The sequence below is a fragment of the Rana temporaria genome, chromosome 2, assembly GCF_905171775.1.
Source record: "Rana temporaria chromosome 2, aRanTem1.1, whole genome shotgun sequence".
In the NCBI taxonomy this organism is placed as follows: Eukaryota; Metazoa; Chordata; class Amphibia; order Anura; family Ranidae; genus Rana; species Rana temporaria.
In genome coordinates this window covers 140,239,936-140,260,424 of record NC_053490.1, presented here as the reverse complement: position 1 = coordinate 140,260,424, position 20,489 = coordinate 140,239,936, and the positions used below count along the sequence as shown (strand labels likewise).

The following is a 20,489-nucleotide window of genomic DNA, read 5'->3' as shown; positions in this document are numbered from 1 at the left end:
CTTTGGAATGTTCATTTTGCACTTTCCCAAAGTAAAATATTGAAACATTGTCCTTGGCTAGCCGGAACTTACTGAAAGGGGTGTATCGCAGGTAACCGGCACACACATAGTTCACCAAGTGGGTATGAAGATATCGGTGTAGAGTGAAGACCAGTGGCGGCTGGTGAGTTCTCCTTTTGGGGGGGCAGCAAACATGCACCAACTGTTGCCGGGTGGCGTGGCACTGACCACCCGCGGCACCCACCGGACTGGACCACTTGCTGCACTGACCACAGTGGCACCCACTGGACCACCCACGGCACTGACCACCAGCCAGACCACCTTTGGGCACTTACCCGCTGTGTGGCAGGGCTCTCCTGCATTGATGGGTCTGTCCTTCTCTCCTGCAATGGCGGGGCTGTCCTTCTCTCCTCCAATACAGGCAGGAGCGGCTCTGGTGTCCGCTCCATAGGCTTCCTCCCCTGTGTGTCTCCTCTTGCGCCAAAGTGCTAGGCATCCAATAGGGTCGCCTGGCGCTTTGGCCAATCTGGAAACAAATTTAACAGACCTGACACCTGATTGGCAATTAGGAACTGTAGTGTGACCATTGCGAAAATGTATTCGCTATCATCACACAACAGAGTGGGATCGGGACGCAGTGCTCTGCGCTCCGAGCCCACCCTATTTTAAAGCCTATTAGAGCCTCTGGCCAACAATGCATGGGCTGCCACTGGTGAAGACACAAATGGTTACCTAGGGTAACAGAAGTTTAACAAGCAGCCTGTCGGTAGTGTGTACCTGATATAGGTGGCGTGGCCTCTAGCAGAGAGGGAGATGTTGTCGGCTCTTCTTCCGCCATCGGTCTGTCTACTAGAGCAAGAGGAGCAGATTCATGCTGCAGAGGTTCCCATCCTGTACAGAGGTGTGGAGGTTCAAGAGTGCTTGGCTGGGTTCACTCCGCTACCGGGGAGTAGTAGAGGAAAACGCTGGACAGGTGGATGTGGACAAAACTCAGCATGTCCCTTCTAAATACAGATTACAGAGAAGGTGCGCATTATCGTAGGGGACAGAGAGTCAGGCTGGGTTCACACTAGTCCCGACAAATGCTCCGACATTGGGAGCTCATGTCACATGACATGTGAAAATCAATGTTTCCCTATGGGAGCCGTCTTAACTGGTCCGAAAAATGCTCCCTGTACTACTTTGGTCCAAATTTGATCCTACTTCAGGCCATTGAATATCATTGAAGTCAGATCAAAGTAGGATCCGTGCCCTAACCATCCGACTTTTGACATCTGACATGGTGATTACAGCAGCAGTAAAAGGAATTTATCTCACACTGGGATTGTTTTGATTGGTCAAAGAACAAATCAGACTATCACAAAGTCGGATCAAAGTAGTATCCTGTTCATTCAAGTCGGATGGATGTAGGACTGATGTCGCAGAGCAAAGTAGGATGAAAGTTGTATGGCTGTTGTGTCATACCAGTGTGAACCCAGCCTTAACTGGAGGACAGTTGTAGTGCCAGTGTACATGGTGTATGTTCATCAAGTGTATAGGTCTGCCTTACGTTTGCGTATTCCCCACGGCAACCTCAGCCTTGTCCCAGGGAATTAATGAAGATGGCATAAAGTAAAGGTACTCCATGTGTAGTAAAGTGACCCTGTATAAGGTGCCTAGCATAGCCCAGAAGAACCCACCCCTGGGTAGGCCTCTCGTGTACCCTTTCATGGTGCCCAATGAGGAGGGAAACGTGGAGGACATTACAAACAACCACCCACTCACCCTTGCACATGCCTGCTAAAGTGCAGCGCATTTCTCTGCGGGTTGGGAGAGACTGTTGGGTCGCAGATGGTAGATACAGTATGTGAACCTAGCCCAAGTTGTATAAAAGAGAAGAATTTTCAGGCTATGTGAATGTATATATGAATAGCAGATGCGTATCTTACTGTGCATAACCACAATGCATTGCTAGAGGGAGACAAGTATATAATAGTTAACCCTTCTCTTTTTGTTACTTATAATAAAGTAAAGTCAGCTGCTTGCCTTAGACCCCTTTCATACTGGGGCGGTTTGCAGGCCCTATTGCGCTCAAAATATCGCCTGCAAACCGCCCCCAAACAGCTGCTGTTGTTTCTCCAGTGTGAAAGCCTGATGGTTTTCACACTGGAGCGCTGCATTAGCACGACAGGAAAAAAAGTCCTGCTAGCCGCATCTTTGGAGCGGTGAAGGAGCGGTGTGTATACCGCTCCCGCCCATTGAAATCAATGGGACAGCGCGGCTGTACCACCGGCAATGCGCCTCTGCAAAGGGGCATTTCGGGCAGTTTTAACCCTTTCTCGGCCGCTAGCGGGGGGTAAAACCGCCCCGCTAGCGTCCAAATAGCGCAGCGAAATTAGCGGTAAAGCGCTGCTTAAAATAGCGGCGCTTTACCGCCACTACACCTCCCCACCCCAGTGTGAAAGGGGCCTTATTGTCTCTTGTCTCTCATATTCCAGTGCAGTAAATATAAACTCTCCGATATTATATTCTGTTTTCCCAATATCATTTTTTTTTTTTTTTCATAATTGTAACCTCATTTTAAAGAAGTACTGAAGCTCACTGGGGTTACTCTATTTTTTTTTTTGTTTAAAGCTGCCTACTATAAACAGCAGTTGCCTGTGTGTGATTCAGGGGCAATCAAATCTTCTGGTCAAAGTCAGCCAAAAATATTAAACTGCTTTATAAAGACTTTACCCAGCCAAGCAGGGGCCCCACTGACATAGGCAAGCTTCTAGTTCTTTAATGCCAAGAAAAAGCAGCGTCATAATAGCAAGACTGCACTGGGCAATCCAATGTCTAGCTAAAGCTACTAGGAAGCATGCCAGGATCACTGCGTAGCACGCACACCCCGGCCTGGAATGCCATTTGCCGGGGTGCCGTGGAATGGCTACCCTGAAGGTGGGCGCCACACGGGAAGAAGACACAAGAAGATTGCGTCTGCCCCATAAATACCCCTCCCCAGCATGCACAGCGAGGAAACCTCCTCCTGATAGGCTGCCGGGAAAAAGTATCCAAACCCTTGACTCCACTGCTGCCACCTGTCAGCCTGGGGTGTGATCGGCACCCCAGAAACGACAGCATGAACCCACAGCACAGCCAAAGCTGGGACAGAGGCTCCAAATTTAAACAGATTAACCCAGTCAGAGTCACTTAACTCTCTGACCCCCTCTAAATTTACACTAGCAACGGTTCTGAAAAGTAACCAGGCGCTACAATAAGTAGCCGTTTTTGCATTTTTTTGCACGCATGCTTAAAAAATCTATTTAGGCCTGAAGATTACCCCCCCCTCCCCCCCAAAATATTGTATATTCTCTGAAAGCAGACACCCTAGAGCAGGGGTGGTCAAACTTTTTTCAAAGAGGGCCACATTTGATGAAGTGAACATGCGTAAGGGCCGAACATTTTGCTGACATTCTTTGAACCATTAAAATTTAGTCTAAGTGTGCTTGCCCGAGCACTAATACACTGCCCAACAAGTATTCTCTTGCATTTGTGGCTGTGTGTGGTGAAGAGATGAGCGTATTATTTGGATATATCGTATTTATTGGCGTATAACACGCACCTTAACGTTAGGAGGGAAGTTTCAGGAAAAAAATGTTAATAAAGAACTGTGAAGCAAAATAAGGGTCAGTGCCCATCAATGCAGCCTTGCCATTGCCATGAATGCAGCCTCTCCATTGCCATGAATGCAGCCTGATCGATGCCCACCTGCAGCCTCGGAGGGGAGGCGGGACGAGTGCCAACAGATTACATACAGGAGAATCTCCTGTTTACACAGCAGCCTCTTTACTACAATGTCCTGCCTCCTATGATAGACAGAGGAGTTGTCCAGGAGACAAGACTTCCTATTACAGATGCCGCAGAGTAAACATGAGATTCTCCTGTATGTCATTTGTCAGCACTCATTCCCCGCCCCTTCCAGTCCCCACGAGGCAGCACCGATAAATACAGTATATATCCAAATTACCAGGGGGGTCACAATAAACTGAAACGGGGGCCGCAATTGGCCCCCGGGCCGAACTTTGGACATGCCTGCCCTAGAGAATATAATCGTGGTAGTTCTATTTTTTAATTTCGCACAATATTACCGCAAAGGTCTAGTTAATGCAAAATGTAAGTAAAAAATGTGTTAGTAAAAGTTAATTTTAGGGCACACAAATTACCCAATTTTTTTGTAAAATGTAAAAGACGAGGTTGCACCACGTTAATAGATACTTAACATGTCGAACCTTAAATTTGCGTGCGCCTGTGAAATGGCCACAAACTTCAGTACTCTATATTTTTCATAGGTTGGTGCTTTAAAAGCCCCCTATAGGTCATCAGTTTGGTGTTACGCCGCATACACACGATCGGAAATTCCGACAAGAAAACCGTGGATTTTTTTCCAACGGAATATTGGCTCAAACTTGTGTTGCATACACACGGTCACACAAAATTCCAACCGTCAAGAACGCGGTGACGTACAGCACTACGACAAGCCGAGCCGCGCCGAGCGTAGAGCGCATGCTCGCAAGGACGTAATTTGCTTCAAAGTGAACGTGAATGGCGTCCAGCGCCATTCACAAATTACTTACGCAAACGACGTGAAATTCAAATTTCACGTCGCGGGAACGGCGGCTATACTTTAGCATTGGTTGCCCCTACTATTAGAAGGGGCAGCCTTACGCCAAAGATGCCGTACGGAAACTCCGTACCTTGCGTACGCAGGGCCCGCGCAACATTGTGAATCGGCGTAAGTATGCAATTTGCATACTATACGCTGACCACAATGGGAGCGCCCCTAGCGATCAACGCAAGAATGCAGCCTAAAATCTGCGTGGCATAAGAGCCTTATGCCACGCAGATTTTAGGCTGCAGTCGGCGTAACGAGTTCTCTGAATCAGGAGAACTTGTTACGCCGGCGCAAGTCAGCAATTGCGCTGCGTAACCTATGGTTACGCAGGCGCAATTGCTAGCTGAATCTGGACCCCTGTTCTGTCAGGGCAGAGGAGACATATCATTTTTTCCTAGTAAGTAGGAACAGCGATATGTCTCCTTCCCCAGTCAGTCCTATCCCCATACAGTTAGAAACAGTAACTAGGGAACACATTTAACCCCTTGATCGCCACCTACTTTTTTACATTTGCATATGTAGAAGAATACATATCGGCCGAAATTGATGAATAATTTTTTTAGAAAAAAAAATAAAAAATTGGTGGGGTTATTTATTAGAGCAAAAATAATTTATTTTTATACTTGTCGCTCTTTTTTTTTTTGTTTGTTTGTTTATAGCGCAAGGGAAAAGGTGAATCTCTCTGAGGGCAGCTAGAACAACTTTTTTAGAATGTTGAACTCTTCCACACTCCATCCAACACTAAAAAGTTTTTTTCCCTTTGCACATACATGAAATAAACAGATGAGCTGTTGATCCAGAGGATTTCTAGGGGAAGCCCCCAGACAGACTAGTCATGTCTGCCTCCATGCCTTCACCTGTTCTATGATCACAGAACCTCATCGACTTTCCTGTCTTCACTAACATGGCCGGCAGGGGGAGCTCAAGCACCAACCTGACAGAGCGGGCCATACCATTGCTGTAGGGAGACAAGGGGACGGAAAAGCCATACTGGACTACGAATACGGTCCGTGCGATAGATAATGAAAACTGAAAATCCGTCAGAGCGTCTTTCTTTCGAATGACAGAGAGACGGCAGGCATTCTTGTATGAGCGGATAATAGGAGCGGCGTACAGGCTGTTTCCGGTGAAGGTGGTACAGTCCGGTGACGTTGATTGTTTTGGTTCTGTCATCATCAGCAGGTACTAGTGGGGGGCACAGAGCTGTGCGGGTGGTGAGGGCCCGGTGTGTACATAGCTGGCAGCGCTGAGCCCGGCTCTTCCCTCTTCGCCTCCTCCTATATGAGTGCACTGACCGGCAGCTGCAGGCCTTCTGTCCCTCCGAGGCGGTAAGTGTCATGGCTGGGTTGTTGGGGGTCACTGGGTGGAAGGCGCTCACATACAGGTGTCTTCCTAATTCCTACTTCACAATCAGCCAATCCCAGGGCACATAGCCGTGGTACCTCTTTCTTATTGGATGAGGGATCTGTGTACATGGGGGACCTAGGTGAGACCTCCTGATCCTGGGGGACAAGGGAGTCATAGGCCAGTGTAGGGGGAACCGGCCAGGACCGGGGAGGATTTACAGATAAAGGACACTGAAAGGAAAGAAGATACCAAGTGTATGGTGGGCTCCTTACAGAGGAGCTGCAGTCTTTTAAGTGAAAATCAACCACTTCTCTACTGTAGGGTGACCAGACATCCCCGGTTTCCAGGGACAGTCCCTGGATTGAGGACACTGTCCCCGGACCAAGTCTATCCCTGGATTAGATCAGGGGCTGGGCCAATTTCATAGACAGTACAGAATAATAAAAAAAAAAACAATTCTGAATTGCACCTCCTACTAGCTTAGGGGGTGTATTTTTTTCCATTATCTGTGCCCCTTTCTGATGATCATGTGCTGGTCGGAGCAGAGGGACCATTTCTTCAGTTTCGGGCGATGCCCATTCAGCCATGGTAGAGTGCCTGCTGCCTGTGAGTTATAATGCTGATGATGTTAACCAGTTGCTGATCGCCTGATAACAGATTTACTGCTATACAGCGATCCCATACCCTGCATTTCTGGGTATGGGAGCCAATCGACTGCTCGTGCGGACTTGATGTCCACCGGTACCCGCTGATCATTATGTGCATAGGCAGAACGGTGGTGTGGCTATGTAAACAAGGCAGATCGCCATTCTGTCAGTATGGAAGACATTGATCCTGTGTTCCTGCAAAGCAGGTACAGGGATCTATGCCTTTCCCTAGTAAAAGCACCTCTCCCCACAGTAAGAAAACATTTGTTAGGCACACATTTTACCCTTTGCCCTAGATGTTATCCCCTTCCCAGCCAGTGTCATTAGTACAGTGACAGTACATATTTGTAGCACTAATCACTGTATTAGTGTCACTGGTTCCCACAAAGTGTCGCTTAGTGTCCGATTTTCCAACTGCAATATCGCAGTCCAGCTATGACTCTCTGATTGATTGCTGCCATTGCTAGTAAAAAAAAAAAGTCCCCCGATTTCATTTTAAAAATCTGGTCACCTTACCCACATTTTTGAAAAATAACCCATTTTTCATAGCTTGTTATAAAACTTTGCAAACGTGGCAGTGATCGGCAATAATAGGCTCTGGTGGCACTAATGGGTAGCACTGGTAGGCAGCACTAATGGACACTGACTGCACTGATGATCAGTGTAGGTGTCCCTTTAACACGGTTGTCGGCTCTCTTCTTCTCTCCTCACGCTGTCAGCATGAGGAAACAAAAGCTGATAACTGGCTTGTGTTGACATCCGTGACCAGCTGTCATTTGACACAGCTGATCACGTGGTAAAGGGCTGCTGTGATTGGCCCTTTACCCTGATCTGTGATTAGCTGAGTCCGAAGTGAAGTGCAATCACGGGAGGATATCCATGTATGCCCTCCTGGCAAAGTAAGCCCATGCTGTAACCGTCCTTTTTGGCTATAACATGTCTGCGCACAGTGAATGGCCTGGGAGCCTTTTGGGACCTGTCATGTGTCCCAGAAAACACAAGGAGGGAGGAGGGAAGGAGAACTTCCGATTTTGATCGCTTAGGCGGTCAAGGTGAGAGTGGATACCTTTCAGAATCGTGTTTTCTTTTACCTTCGGTGATAACGGTCATTAGAACAAACCAATCTCTGTAAGGCCCCTTTCAGACGTGCGGACCGTATGTCCGCTTTTTCATCCATCAGTTTGCGGATGAAAAAGGGACATACATTGGTCCCTATGTGATTGCGGATGTCAGCGGATAAACATCCGCTGACACCCGTAATCACCCGCAAAGATCCGATTTTGCGGACGGAAGAAAACCCTATTTTTTTCTTCCGCCTGCGGATCAGGTTGGATGAACACACGGTCCGTGTTCATTCGATCCCCCATAGGGGAGAGTGGAGAAAAGACAGGACGGTCCCTGCACAGTGTGCGAGGACCGCCCTGTCTGCTGACGGCTCAGCGGGGATTTACGGAGTGATCCCCGCTGAGCTTACGGACACCAGGAGGCGGATCATTACTGATCCGCCCCGTGTGAAAGGGCCCTAAGGCTCTATTCACATCTGGGCGTTTTAGGATCGCGGATTTTGCCCACGATCTCAAAATGCACTACAATGGCAAAACGCAGGTTCAGGTGCCATTATTTTCAATGGCATCTAAAATGCTGTGCAGCTTTGCTGTGACTCACAATTTATCAGGCTGCAATCGGGGCAAATCGCATTGCATTAAGCTTAACGCCCAAAAAGGAACAGGAGCTTATTTTGGGTGACAAGCTTAATGCAAAACCACACAGCGTTTTAGGGGCCATTACAAATAATAATAATGGCATCTGAACCTGCATTTTGCCATTTTTGCAGAATCAGAATGCTTTATTAATCCCAAAGGCACATTATTTAGATAAAGTTACATTCAACAGAGACAACACAAGGTCACAATAACAAACGGAACAAGACACAGTGACACAATACAATTACCAATAACAGCAATTAGTACCAAATAAAACTAAATCATGGTTGTAATAATCTGTCATTGATGGTACAGACTCAGCTCTCTCAGAGAGGAAAGCTGTATACTGGCGCAGTGCCTACCTACCTCTGTGTGTGACCTATAATCTAATATTTGTATCAGTGATACCTACTATAGACCATATGATATGCATGTACTTCATCACTGCATACATATATATGAAAACGTAAAACTTTGTCTCTTTGGGTGTCTGTTTAGTTTTGTGAGGTGTCCCCATACCCTGAACCACACGTTTACCAGCACCTACGCAGTATCTGTCCTGAAGAAGCTAATATTTTAGTGAAACACGTTGAGAAAGTTCTGGGAGGCATTACTGGATCAAAAAAATATATTTTTCACTTCGATATATTATCAAATCAATCCTTGTACCTTAGATCCCGCCCTCTGTAACTGCACTATTGGGTAACTGGTAACTGTGTCCATACAGGGTGTTGTTTGTATGTTGTTTTATATGTTTTTTAACTATGCTGTAATAAAATGTATACTTTTTTTAAAGGATTTTTTCCTCTCATTATGTGCCCACAAAGTCCACCAATTTTTTATTTTTTTTGGATGTTGGCATGGTAAGGGTCCTCCTCTCCCTTAAAGGGGTTTTAAAGGTTTGTTTTTTATTTTCTAAATCTGTTCCTTTTAACCACTTCAGCCCCGGACCATTTTGCTGGTCAACGACCGGGCCACTTTTTGCGATTCGGCACTGCGTCGCTTTAACTGACAATTGCCTCGTGCGACGTGGCTCCCAAACAACATTGGCGTGCTTTTTATTCCCCCACAAATAGAGCTTTCTTTTGGTGGTATTTGATTACCTCTGCGGTTTTTATTTTTTGCGCTATAAACAAAAATAGAGCTACAATTTTGAAAAAAATATTTTTTGCTATAATAAATATCCCCCAAAAATATATAAAAAAAAATTTTTTTCCTCAGTTTAGGCCGATACGTATTCTTCTACATATTTTTCAAAAAAAAAACTCAATAAGCGTTTATTGATTGGTTTGCGCAAAAATTATAGCGTCTACAAAATAGGGGATCGTTTTATGGCATTTTTATTAATATTTTTTTTTTTTTACTAGTAATGGCGGCGATCTGCGATTTTTATCGGTACTGCAACCTTATGGCGGACACTTTGGACACTTTTGACACATTTTTGGGACCATTGGCATTTTTATAGCGATCAGTGCTATAAAAATGCATTGATTACTGTAAAAATGCCACTGGCAGGGAAGGGGTTAACACTAGGGGGGGCGAGGAAGGGGTTAATTATGTTCCCTGGGTGTGTTCTAACTGAAGGGGGTGGGACTGACTAGGGGAAATGACAGATCGCTGTTCATACATTGTATGAACAGATGAACGGTCATTTCTCCCCCTGACAGGACCAGGAGCTCTGTGTTTACACACACAGCTCCCGGTTCTCGCTCTGTAACGAACGATCACGCATGCCCGGCAGTGATCGCGCCCACCGGGCACGTGCCCCTAATGGCTGCAATGCGAAGTGACGTATAGCTACGTGATTTCGCGCAGCCGAGCCGACCTGCCGCTGCATAACTGCAGCGGCTGGTCGGCTAGTGGTTAAGCTAGTGCATTGTTAGTTCACTTACCTTTTCCTTCGATTTCTCTTCTAAATCTTTTTTTTCTTTGTCTGAATTTCTCACTTCCTGTTCCTCCTCAGTAAGCTTGCCCCCATCATCTGAGCTGTTCTGGCTGGGGGTTAGTCAGCCAGAACAGCTTACTGAGGAGGAACAGGAAGTGAGAAATTTAGACAAAGGGGGGGAAAAAAACATTTAGAAGGGAAATCTAAGAAAAAGGTAAGTGGACCAACAATGCACTAGGTTAAAGGAACCTATTTAGAAAATAAAAAATGAACCTTTACAACCCCTTTTAATAATTGAGTTGCGTTTTATTCTAGTAATGAAGACATCGCAATATCTGCAAATGATTTAGGTTGATGTTTACAAATTTGAATTGTTGTGTATCTACAGGCTTCCTAACAAATCACAATGAACTGCCGTTCAGAGGTATTGGAAGTGTCTGTAGAGGGCCGTCAGGTAGAAGAGGCAATGCTGGCGGTACTACATACTATACTTCTTCACCGTAGCACAGGCAAGTTCCACTACAAGAAGGAAGGAACCTATTCTATCGGGACTGTTGGCACTCAGGACATTGACTGTGATTTCATAGAGTTTACTTACGTCAAAATCTCTTCAGATGAGCTGGACAGAGCTCTGAGGAAGGCCGTTGGTGAATTCAAGGTGAGACAACTGGATTTTCTTTAAAGTCTTAGTAGAGTACGGAAGTGTAAATATCTCTGCCAGTAGGGAGAATTCGCTTCACTTTCTGTCCTAAACACACACAAATGTATTCACCAATTTGAGGGAAATCCTCTCTAAAGCAGGCCATACATTATGCAATTTTCTTTCCTTCCACCACGGGTGGAAGGAAGGAAAATGACTTGATCCACCCCCATCAACACAGTCGGTATAGATGGGGGGAATCCCTCCCACAGAGTTATTGTGTTCTGCCGCTGGGAGCTTTCCCTGCCAGCAGAACACAAGGATTAGTGTTGGTGGCTTATAGCCTGTGGCACTAACCATTCAGAAAAAACCCAACAGACTGGTTGTACACAAGTTGACCGATGAATCAACTTGTACCCATACATGGATCAAAATGTGTCTGGTCCCTGCTGAATTGGCTGAATTTCGATCCATGTATGGCTGACTTTAGACAGTTGTCAATGGAACAATAATCCTCATTGGAAGATTTCCCCTCTATTCAGGTTTTACTCACTGTGGGGCAGATCCACATACAAATAGATGGGCGCAGCTTTTGTGAGATACGCTATGCCGCTGTAACTTACTTTTGGCAGGTTCGAATCCCCAAAGAATTTGCGCCGTAAGTTACGGTGGCGTAGTCCATCTCTGGCGGCGTAAGGGCGCGGAATTAAAATCGGCGATTAGGGGGCGTGTTTCGTTTAAATGAAGCGCGTCCCCGCGCCGAATGAACTGCGCATGCGCCATCCCTAAATTTCCCGCCGTGCATTGCGCTAAATGACGTCGCAAGGACGTAATTTTTTTTAACTTAGACGTGAATTACGTCCATCCCGATTCACGGACAACTTACGCAAACAAAAACAAAAAATTCTAATTAAAAGCGGGAACGACGGCCATACTTAACATAGCAAGTCTAACTATACGCGACAAAATACCGGTTTTAACTATACGCCGAAAAAAGCCGACTAGAGACGCCGTAAAAAAATGCGACGGCCGCTCGTACGTTCGTGGATCGTCGGAAATAGCTAATTTGCATACCCAACGCGGAAAACGACGTGAACGCCACCCAGCAGACGCCGAAGAATTGCATCTTAGATCCGAAGGCGTACGAAGACGTACACCTGTCAGATCTAACCCAGATGCCGTCGTATCTTGTTTTGAGGATTCAAAACAACGATACAACGCGGGTAATTTGAAAGTACGCCGGCGTATCAGTAGACGCCGGCGTACTCGCTCTGTGGATCTGCCCCTTTATGTATTTGTGAAAATGGTCACCAGCACTAACGGTCTCCCTAGTGGGGACCCTGACAGCAATAAAAACACAACAGGAAGTTTTAATCCCTTACTGCTCTATCTTAAATGAAAAAAATGGCTTTAAATACACTTTAATCAAAATTAAAAAAGTACTTTTTTATTTTGATTAAAGTGTATTTAAAGGCATTTTTTTTTCATTTAACATAGAGCAGTAAGGGATTAAACCTTGTGTATGCTAAACAAATATTAAAGAAAATGTTTGACTTTAGACATAAAAAGCTAGTCACACATGCTGCAGTTTTCATATGCCAACAAGAAAACAAAGCAGAGTGGTAGAGGGATGAGCTTGTAAGTCTCTTTCATTGTCCAGTCCAGGCTTGTGGCAGGGACGAGACCCAATTGTAGTACTTAAAGCGATCTTCACCCTCATAGTCACGTTATCTCCTCTCCACCCTGCCTCCCCTCCCTTACACGGGGAGTGCGCTATGTTTTTTATTATTATTATTTACTAAAAGACGTTCAGTCCTGCCCCCCTTGCACTGTCCTCCCTTTGCCTCCTGGGAATTGTATATCACCTATCCCATGACATATTGCTCCATTGATAAAGGAGGAGAGGGGCCGGGTCTAGCGCCGAATCATCACGAGGCCCGGGGGCTGAACCCAGAAAAAAAAAGTGTACCTCCATAGGATGTCTCAAGTAAAGATGGTGGTGCAGGACCGAGTGAGGCAGAATTCTGAGTGGATTATGCAGGACACAGCGACACAGCTAGACAGGTGAGTATTTAAATTGGTTACAACCCACATCAAGGTAGGCACAGGTCTAAAATGTGGGAGGGGGGCTGGAGATCCACTTTGATTGCAGTAGACTAATTGAAGGTCTCCGGGCTGGTGGTTCTGAGTGGCAAAGCTGTGTAATCTCAGGAATAAATGGACAGAAGTAAATCTCCTTTAGCAGGTACAATAATTCTCAGATTTCAAATGTATTTCAACTGCATATTTGGCTGTTCCTCTTAAAGAGGAGCTCCAGTCTCTCCCCCCCCCCCCCCCAAAGAAATTAAAAGTCAGCAGCTACAAATACTCTAGCTGCTGACTTTTAATATAAGGACACTTGCCTGTCTAGGGATCCAGCGATATTGGCACCCGAGCAGATTCTTTAATCAGCTTTTGGTGCAGGGGCTGGCATATTCACTAAGGAAAACCAGCATGTACCTGCAGTTTCACTTTCGTTTTTAAACTGGTTTCATGTTTCTGTGAAGTAAAGAGACACACAGAACAAAAACAAACAAATCCAGGGCAGTGTTTTGTTTTTAAAATGAATCTGATTGGTTCTGAGGAGTTTTAGACACACAGCTTGGACCACAGTGAAAAGCTGCCATGAGATTTTTCATAAGGAGCCAGACAAGCAGGAAGTGTGGAGATCACAGCAGAATTACAGCAACTTCAAAGCAAAAACGAACAATGAGGACATGAAACCAGGACTGCAGTAAGGTAAAGGAAGCTATTTAGCTAAAAAAATATTTTCCTTTAGTGATCCTTTCACAGCCAATTTCCTAATGCGCATGCGAGAGCCGTGCTGCCCTTTGTAAATGGTCTCGCCGTCTTCTGGGACCTGAGTGTGCCCCAAAAAGCTGTGGGGGGGAAGGAGGAAGGGCCGGACATACTCGCAGATTGCTGCGGCGATCTTACCTGGAAGTGGGAGCGGGTACCTGTAAAAAACAGGTACCCCCCCTTAAAAGTGACAAATGTGGCAGTGGAGGGGGGGAGGGTGTGAACAAGCGGAGCTTCCCTTTTGGGTGGAGCTCCGCTTTAAGTTCAATACCAATTTCACACATTTTGTAAACTGAAATTTAAAGAAAATATATAATGTGCTAAAACACAGAATTTAGCCCGATTCCTAAAGCTTAGGTAATTGCTCGGGGCACCTTGTTGCCTTATTTGATGAGCCTGGGTGTGTTAGAATTCTCAACTTTTCTCTTTTTTTTTCAGGACGCTCTCAGGAATTCTGGGAATGATGGCATTGGTCAGATTTCCCTTGAATTCTACCAGAAGAAGAAGTCTCGTTGGCCATTCTCCGATGAATGCATCCCATGGGAGGTTTGGACAATCAAAGTCAACGTCGTGTCACTGGCCACTGAGCAGGAACGACAGATCTGTAGGGAAAAAGTGGGAGAGAAACTGGGAGAAAAGATCATTAACATTGTGGAAGTGATGAACAGACACGAGTATCTACCAAAAATGCCAACCCAATCAGAAGTGGACAATGTCTTTGATACAACTTTGAAAGATGTTCAGCCTTATCTGTACAAAATTTCCTTTCAGATCACTGACTCTTTGGGCACATCTGTCACTACTACAATGAGGAGACTCATCAAAGACACACTGGCACTGTAGCTCTGCATGTACCTGAAATATTTATAGAATGGACTGCAGTCATTCATTTTATGCTCATTAATTACACTGATTGACGAGAAATCATAGAACAGTGTCAAGTTTGTATATAGTAATTTCTTTTTTCTTTTAGGGTGTGTAAAATATTGTAATTCTTATAAATATTAAAAGATATCCAGATTATTGGCCTTTTTATTATATATTCTTTATATTCACTGTATTTTTTTTATTTATTTTTTTCAGAAGCCAGATGTATAAAAATGTTCTCTTGAAAAATATCCGTAGGTGGTGTAAAATTAAAAGTGTGCAGTAACTGTTGCAATTTGCAGTAAATCCAAATAGTTAAAAAAAAAAAAAGACACCAAGGCACCACATTCGTTATTGAGATGAATGTTAACTGCCTATAAAGTTTTAGCTGAAATTTGGTTCCAAATCTGCTAGTACATCTAACACTCTCTTCCCTCAGACTGACAATGCTGCAGTCCAAAGGTCCCCCTTTTCTCCTTCATCCAGAGTAGGGCCACTCTAGCACAGGAGGTACGTTACTGGCCAGATCATCAGGTGGAAAAAAGAGAAAAGGCTTTAACCTCCCTGGCGGTATGATTCTTTCCGAAAAAACATGCTGAAAGCGGTACCATTATTTGCAAGGAAATTTGGCGTTTTATATTGTAGGTCTGTAATTTTTAGAAATAACTCACTTAAATCTGACCAAACAAGATTCTAATAGGCATCCCGGGTATGACATTTTTTTAAAAACAAAATTATAAATTATAATATAATAAATAATTATAAATAATTATAACAAATAATAATATAATTATAATAAAAATTATTCAATAATGTAATCAAATTAAAATCACTGAAATTTGCTCAGTTGCAGAATTGTCGCTGTCATTATTTTTTTTTTTTTATGACGAATTTCCCCACAAATCGCTATCGCACAATTCTGCAAGTGATTATAATTTATTATCGCTGTTTTTTAGCTGATCTAAAACTATTTTTGACATAAAGGGACACTTTTGGTTGCTATGGACAATCTACAGTTTGCAGGCAGAAAGAACAGTTTTTATTATATAAAATGACATGCATGACACAGGACAGACCACTAGGGACAGGGGGGGTGTGTTTTTTTTTTTACATACAGTACTGTAATCTATAAGATTACAGTATACTGTATGTAAGGTGTTTGTTTACGTTTTTGAATTTGGCGCCGTTCTCCGTCCCCGTGCGTCGTAACGTCGCAGGGAACGGAGATCGGCGTCACACGGAGGCACTATGTGAATCGAGCGAGGTCCCGCTCGCTCACACAGCGCGGTGGCATCGCTGGATCCAGGGACAAGGTAAGTAAAAAGTGCCTGTGGATCTAGCGAGGCAAGCCCGAGACTGACTCGGGGTTACCGATCGTAGCAGGAAAATCTAACCCCGAGTCAGTCTCGGGAACACCGCCAGGAAGGTTAAAAAGAAAACAAATGAAGCCAACACATCTAATGATTCGTTAACTGCAATGTAACACATTTTTGGTTTTGGGTTTAACACTGCTTTCAGCTATTAACGCTCAAGATAAAGGGGGCATTCAAAAGCCCCTGAAACACACTGGATTATATATTATAATGAATTAAACCGTTATCTTGAGCTGCAAACCCATGACATGGTACTCCATTGTGGTTGTTGCCACTTTTTAAGGTTTTATTGTTGTCGATGTCTACATTGAGGAGTTTCAACCTCCTGTTTGTTCTGGGGAATATTGCCCTGGGACAGAAATAAATTGAACAAACAAATTCAATTTTTTACAGCTGTTACGGGAACAGGAATAGAAGAATATCTTTCCACGGGGACACTTAGGGGTAAATTCAGGTATAATTGCTTATTTTTGTGCGGGCGTAGCATATCTCAGATACGCTACGCCGCCGTAACTTAGTGAGGCAGGTTCTGTATTCACCAAGAACCTGCGCCCTAAGTTATGGCGGCGTAGCGTAAATCTGCCGGCGTAATCGCGCCTAATTCAAATTGTGAAGAGGTGGGCGTGTTTTATGTAAATAAAACATGACCCCCACGTAAATGACGTTTTTGACTAATGGCGCATGCGCCGTCCGTGAATGTAACCCAGTGCGCATTCTCCAAATTAACCCGCAAAAAGCCAATGCTTTCGACGTGAACGTAAATCACGCAAATCCCTATTCGCGAACGACTTGCGTAAAATTTTCTAAATTCGACGCGGGAACGACGTCCATACTTAACATAGGATACGCCTCATATAGCAGGGGTAACTTTACGCCGGAAAAAGGCTAACGTAAACGACGTGAAAAAATGCGCTGGGCAAACGTACATTTCTGAATCGGCGTATCTACCTAATTTGCATATTCAACGCGTAAATATACGAAAACGCCACCTAGCGGCCAGCTTAAAATTGCAACTAAGATACGACGGCGTAAGAGACTTACGCCGGTCGGATCTTAGTCAAATCTATGCGTAACTGATTCTATGAATCAGGCGCATAGATACGATGCCGCACACTCAGAGTTACGACGGCGTATCTGGAGATACGCCGTCGTATCTCTTACCTGAATCTACCCCTTAATGTATATTTTTGTTTCAGTAGAAAAAAATAAAGTGAACAAAAAACATGCATGTGACACACACTAAAGAGTGCACCTAAAGCCCCATACACACGATCGGACTTTTTGACAACAAACTTCGAAATGAGCAGGTTTTTCAAAAAATCCGACCGCGAGTATGCTACATCGGACAAACGTTTTCGGTTTTCATTGGACAAAAGTCTGCTCTGCAAACAGACAAACTTTCCAGCAACAAAAGTCCTATGGTGCAAAGTCCTGCCGTGTGTACAGAAATCCATCGGACTTAAGTTCAAAGTACAAACACCCATGCTCAGAACCAATGCAAAAGATCAGACAACAATACAGAAGTTGACCAAAGGGTGGCGGTAAAGAGCTGAAAAACCACGTGATTTCGGGAAAGTTTGCTGAAAAAGTCCTACCGTGTGTATGCATACCAAATTCATGGCCAACGCCTTTCAGACAAAAATCCACGGAAAAGTTTGTTTGAAGTCCAATTGTGTGTATGAGGCTTTGGCCCCTTTCACACTGAGGCGTATTTCAGGCGTTTTAGCGCTAAAAATAGCGCATAAATAACGCCTGAAATAATCCTGCCCCAGCATTCTCCAGGGCTTTCACACAGGCGATACGCTGGCATGAGGAAAAAAAATCTCCTGCAAGCAGCATCTTTGGAACGGTATAGGAGCGAGGTGTTTGAAATCAATGGTACACCGCGGTAATACGCCTCTGCAGAGGCGCATTGCCGGCGGTATTAACCCTTTTTCAGCCGCTAGCGGAGGTTAAAACCACACCCTAGCGGCCGAATATCGCGGTAAATACGACGGTATAGCGGCGCTAAAAATCGTGCCGCTGTCCCGCCACCGCACCTCCACTGCCCCATGTGCAAGGGGCATTTAGGGTGTGCTTTAGTCCAGTGGTCATCAACCCTGTCCTCAGGGCCCACTATCAGGCCAGATTTTATGTATTACCTTAGGGCAGGGGTCTCCAAACTTTCTAAACAAAGGGCCGGTTTACGGTCCTTCAGACTTTAGGGGGGCCAGACTAGGACCATTGGGAGTAAAAAATGTCCAGTGGGAGTAAATAATTCCATATCTTTGGTGACAGTGGGAGGACTATGCCCCATCGTTGGTGTTAATGGAAAGAATGGATGGTGTCAGTTGGAGGAATAGTGCCCCATTGGTGCCAGCAAGAAGAATTATGCCCCATTTAAATTGGATGGAATAATGCCCCAAGGGCCGCATTAAGGCAAGCAAAGGGCCACAGTTTGGAGACCCCTGCCTTGGTGAGATGCAGACTAGAATACTGCAATCACTGAGCAGCAAATTATATCGCCTGTCATGTATTTCAGTTATTTTGCAAACCTGGCCTGTTAGTGGGCCCTGAGGACAGGATTGATGACCACTTTAGTCCAAACCCTGAAGGGTTAGGACCTGTACCCTGATTCCGGGTCAGTAACACAGAAAGTGTATAGGTCAAGGATAGCAAAGTAACTAGAATTATAAAGAAAAGGGGCAGCAGGTTTCCATGAAGATGTCTGCAGGCGGTAACTGTGTGAAAGGTAATGACATTTGATACACAGGTTGGTGTTTTTCACAGTCTTTCAGATATATTGTGTTAGATGTATCTGCCCGGAGCTCTGCTTTTCCCATTCTTCGCCCACACCCTTTCTGGCCTAAAACTGGTGAAAATAACGTCTTTATTAAAAGAGAAGCTAATTAAACAGAAGATGAAAGTGCATCATTTTGTGAATGAGGGAGGGTCAGAGGCAGACCCAGAACATGACCCCAATAATTTTGCAGCCTGGGGCCTGTAAATGGTCTAGGACCCGAGAGGCCCACCCATGTATGGCCAGCTTTATTCCCCCCCTCTCCTAGCCAAATAAGCATTTAATACATGCAGTGTGGGGGTGGAGGGAGGTCACTGGGACCACTACATGGGTAAATCTGAAAGCAGCCCAGAGATAGGCTTTACTTTTCTTAGGAAGCCAAGAAATTGCTGTACAGGAATGAATCAAAAGAGCGAATTGAGTATCAGAATTTATCAAGAACCAGCCAGGATTAGATTTATGTATGAATCTGAATTCAGTATTAAAGATGAATTTCAGTTATGAATATTTTTATTTCCAGCTTGGACAAATGTAACTTTTCATATACCATCCAATAACTGCGGAAGCTGTAAATCACTGTATTAGGCACCGCTACTGCAGTGATCTTTATTTGCTTCTGGGTCCTGTGCCGATCTGCTGCCCTGCTGCATTGTGGTGCTCGGCATGGGTGCCATTTAGAGCCTGCTTTGTATTTATTCAATAAATGGATGCGGTGGGGTGATATCATGATCCCTATCTCGTTCAATTGGAGAATGCTTTCATAAATAGGGGAGAATGATATCAAGCAGGGCTCAAAATTTCAAGTCCTAAGCTATTAGCCAGGCCTTAAGTGTTACTCGCCACCAGTTGCCCCACCCAACCCCTACCATGCCCCATCCCCAAACATGCCCTCATAAATTATCTCTTGAAATTACACTTAAATGTTTTTTGCAGAATTAAGTTACAAAAATAAATATTAACAACCACTTTATCAGTGCAGCCTCACCACTGCCCACCAGCGCAGCCTCGCCAGTGCCCTTCAATGCCGCCTGACCTGTGCCCATCAATGCAGCATAAGCAGTGCCCATCAATGCAGCGTGACCTCTGCCCATCAATACAGCTTCCCCTATGCCCATTAATGCAGCGTGATCTGCGCCCATCAATGCAGCATGACCTGTGCCCACCAATACAGCGTAACCTGTGCCCACCAATACAGCCTCACCTGTGCAGAGGAAGAGGCGAGCCAGCCGGATCATCAGAGAGCAGGGATTGCCCGCCGTAACAGCTTTCATTTGAATTGCCCGGTGTTCCTGGAGCTCACTGTCACACAGTCATGCCTTCTGGCCCGGCATCTTTAATGACTTCACACGTCCCAGCATTGGACCGGTGTTTTGTCTATCAAAGGCTCCGGGCCAGGTGGCGGGACTGTGACGGTGCGCTCCGGGAACACCGGGCAGATCAAATGAAAGCTGTTACATCAGGCAATCCCAGCTCTCTGATGAGCTGGCCAGTTCGCCCCATTCCTCTCCTCTCTCTTCCCCTGGCTGGGAGAACAGCTCCCATTCAGCTGCCCCCTCCAAGGTATCCCCACACTCGCCAATTTTTTTTTTTTTAACAGAAAGAACGCCAGCAATTATTTTACACTCGCAAAATGCGAGGAGGCGAGTGGAAAATTTGAGGATGGATATCTTTCCTTTGGTACACATACTATACATGCACTGACACAACACCAAAACAATCAGGTGTGTGTTTTTTATTTGTAATCCATTAGTTTAGCTCTTAGGAAGAAATCCTTACT

The 20,489-nt window shown here is 45.0% G+C and overlaps 1 protein-coding gene across 2 annotated transcripts; it reads left to right on the top strand.

Moving 5' to 3' along the window:
- The first annotated feature begins 5,742 nt into the window (after positions 1–5,742).
- On the top strand, positions 5,743–14,716 carry ATG101 (autophagy related 101). 2 transcript variants are annotated; one of them, XM_040341222.1, is made up of 3 exons: positions 5,743–5,815; positions 10,604–10,873; positions 14,132–14,716. In XM_040341222.1, the coding sequence occupies exons 2-3, from the start codon at positions 10,622–10,624 to the stop codon at positions 14,534–14,536; spliced, it is 657 nt and encodes a 218-aa protein (XP_040197156.1). In that variant the 5' UTR covers positions 5,743–5,815; positions 10,604–10,621; the 3' UTR covers positions 14,537–14,716. The 2 variants fall into 2 exon arrangements, with proteins under 2 accessions (XP_040197156.1, XP_040197155.1); XM_040341221.1 differs by having other exon boundaries at positions 5,766–5,961.
- The last annotated feature ends 5,773 nt before the right edge of the window (positions 14,717–20,489 follow it).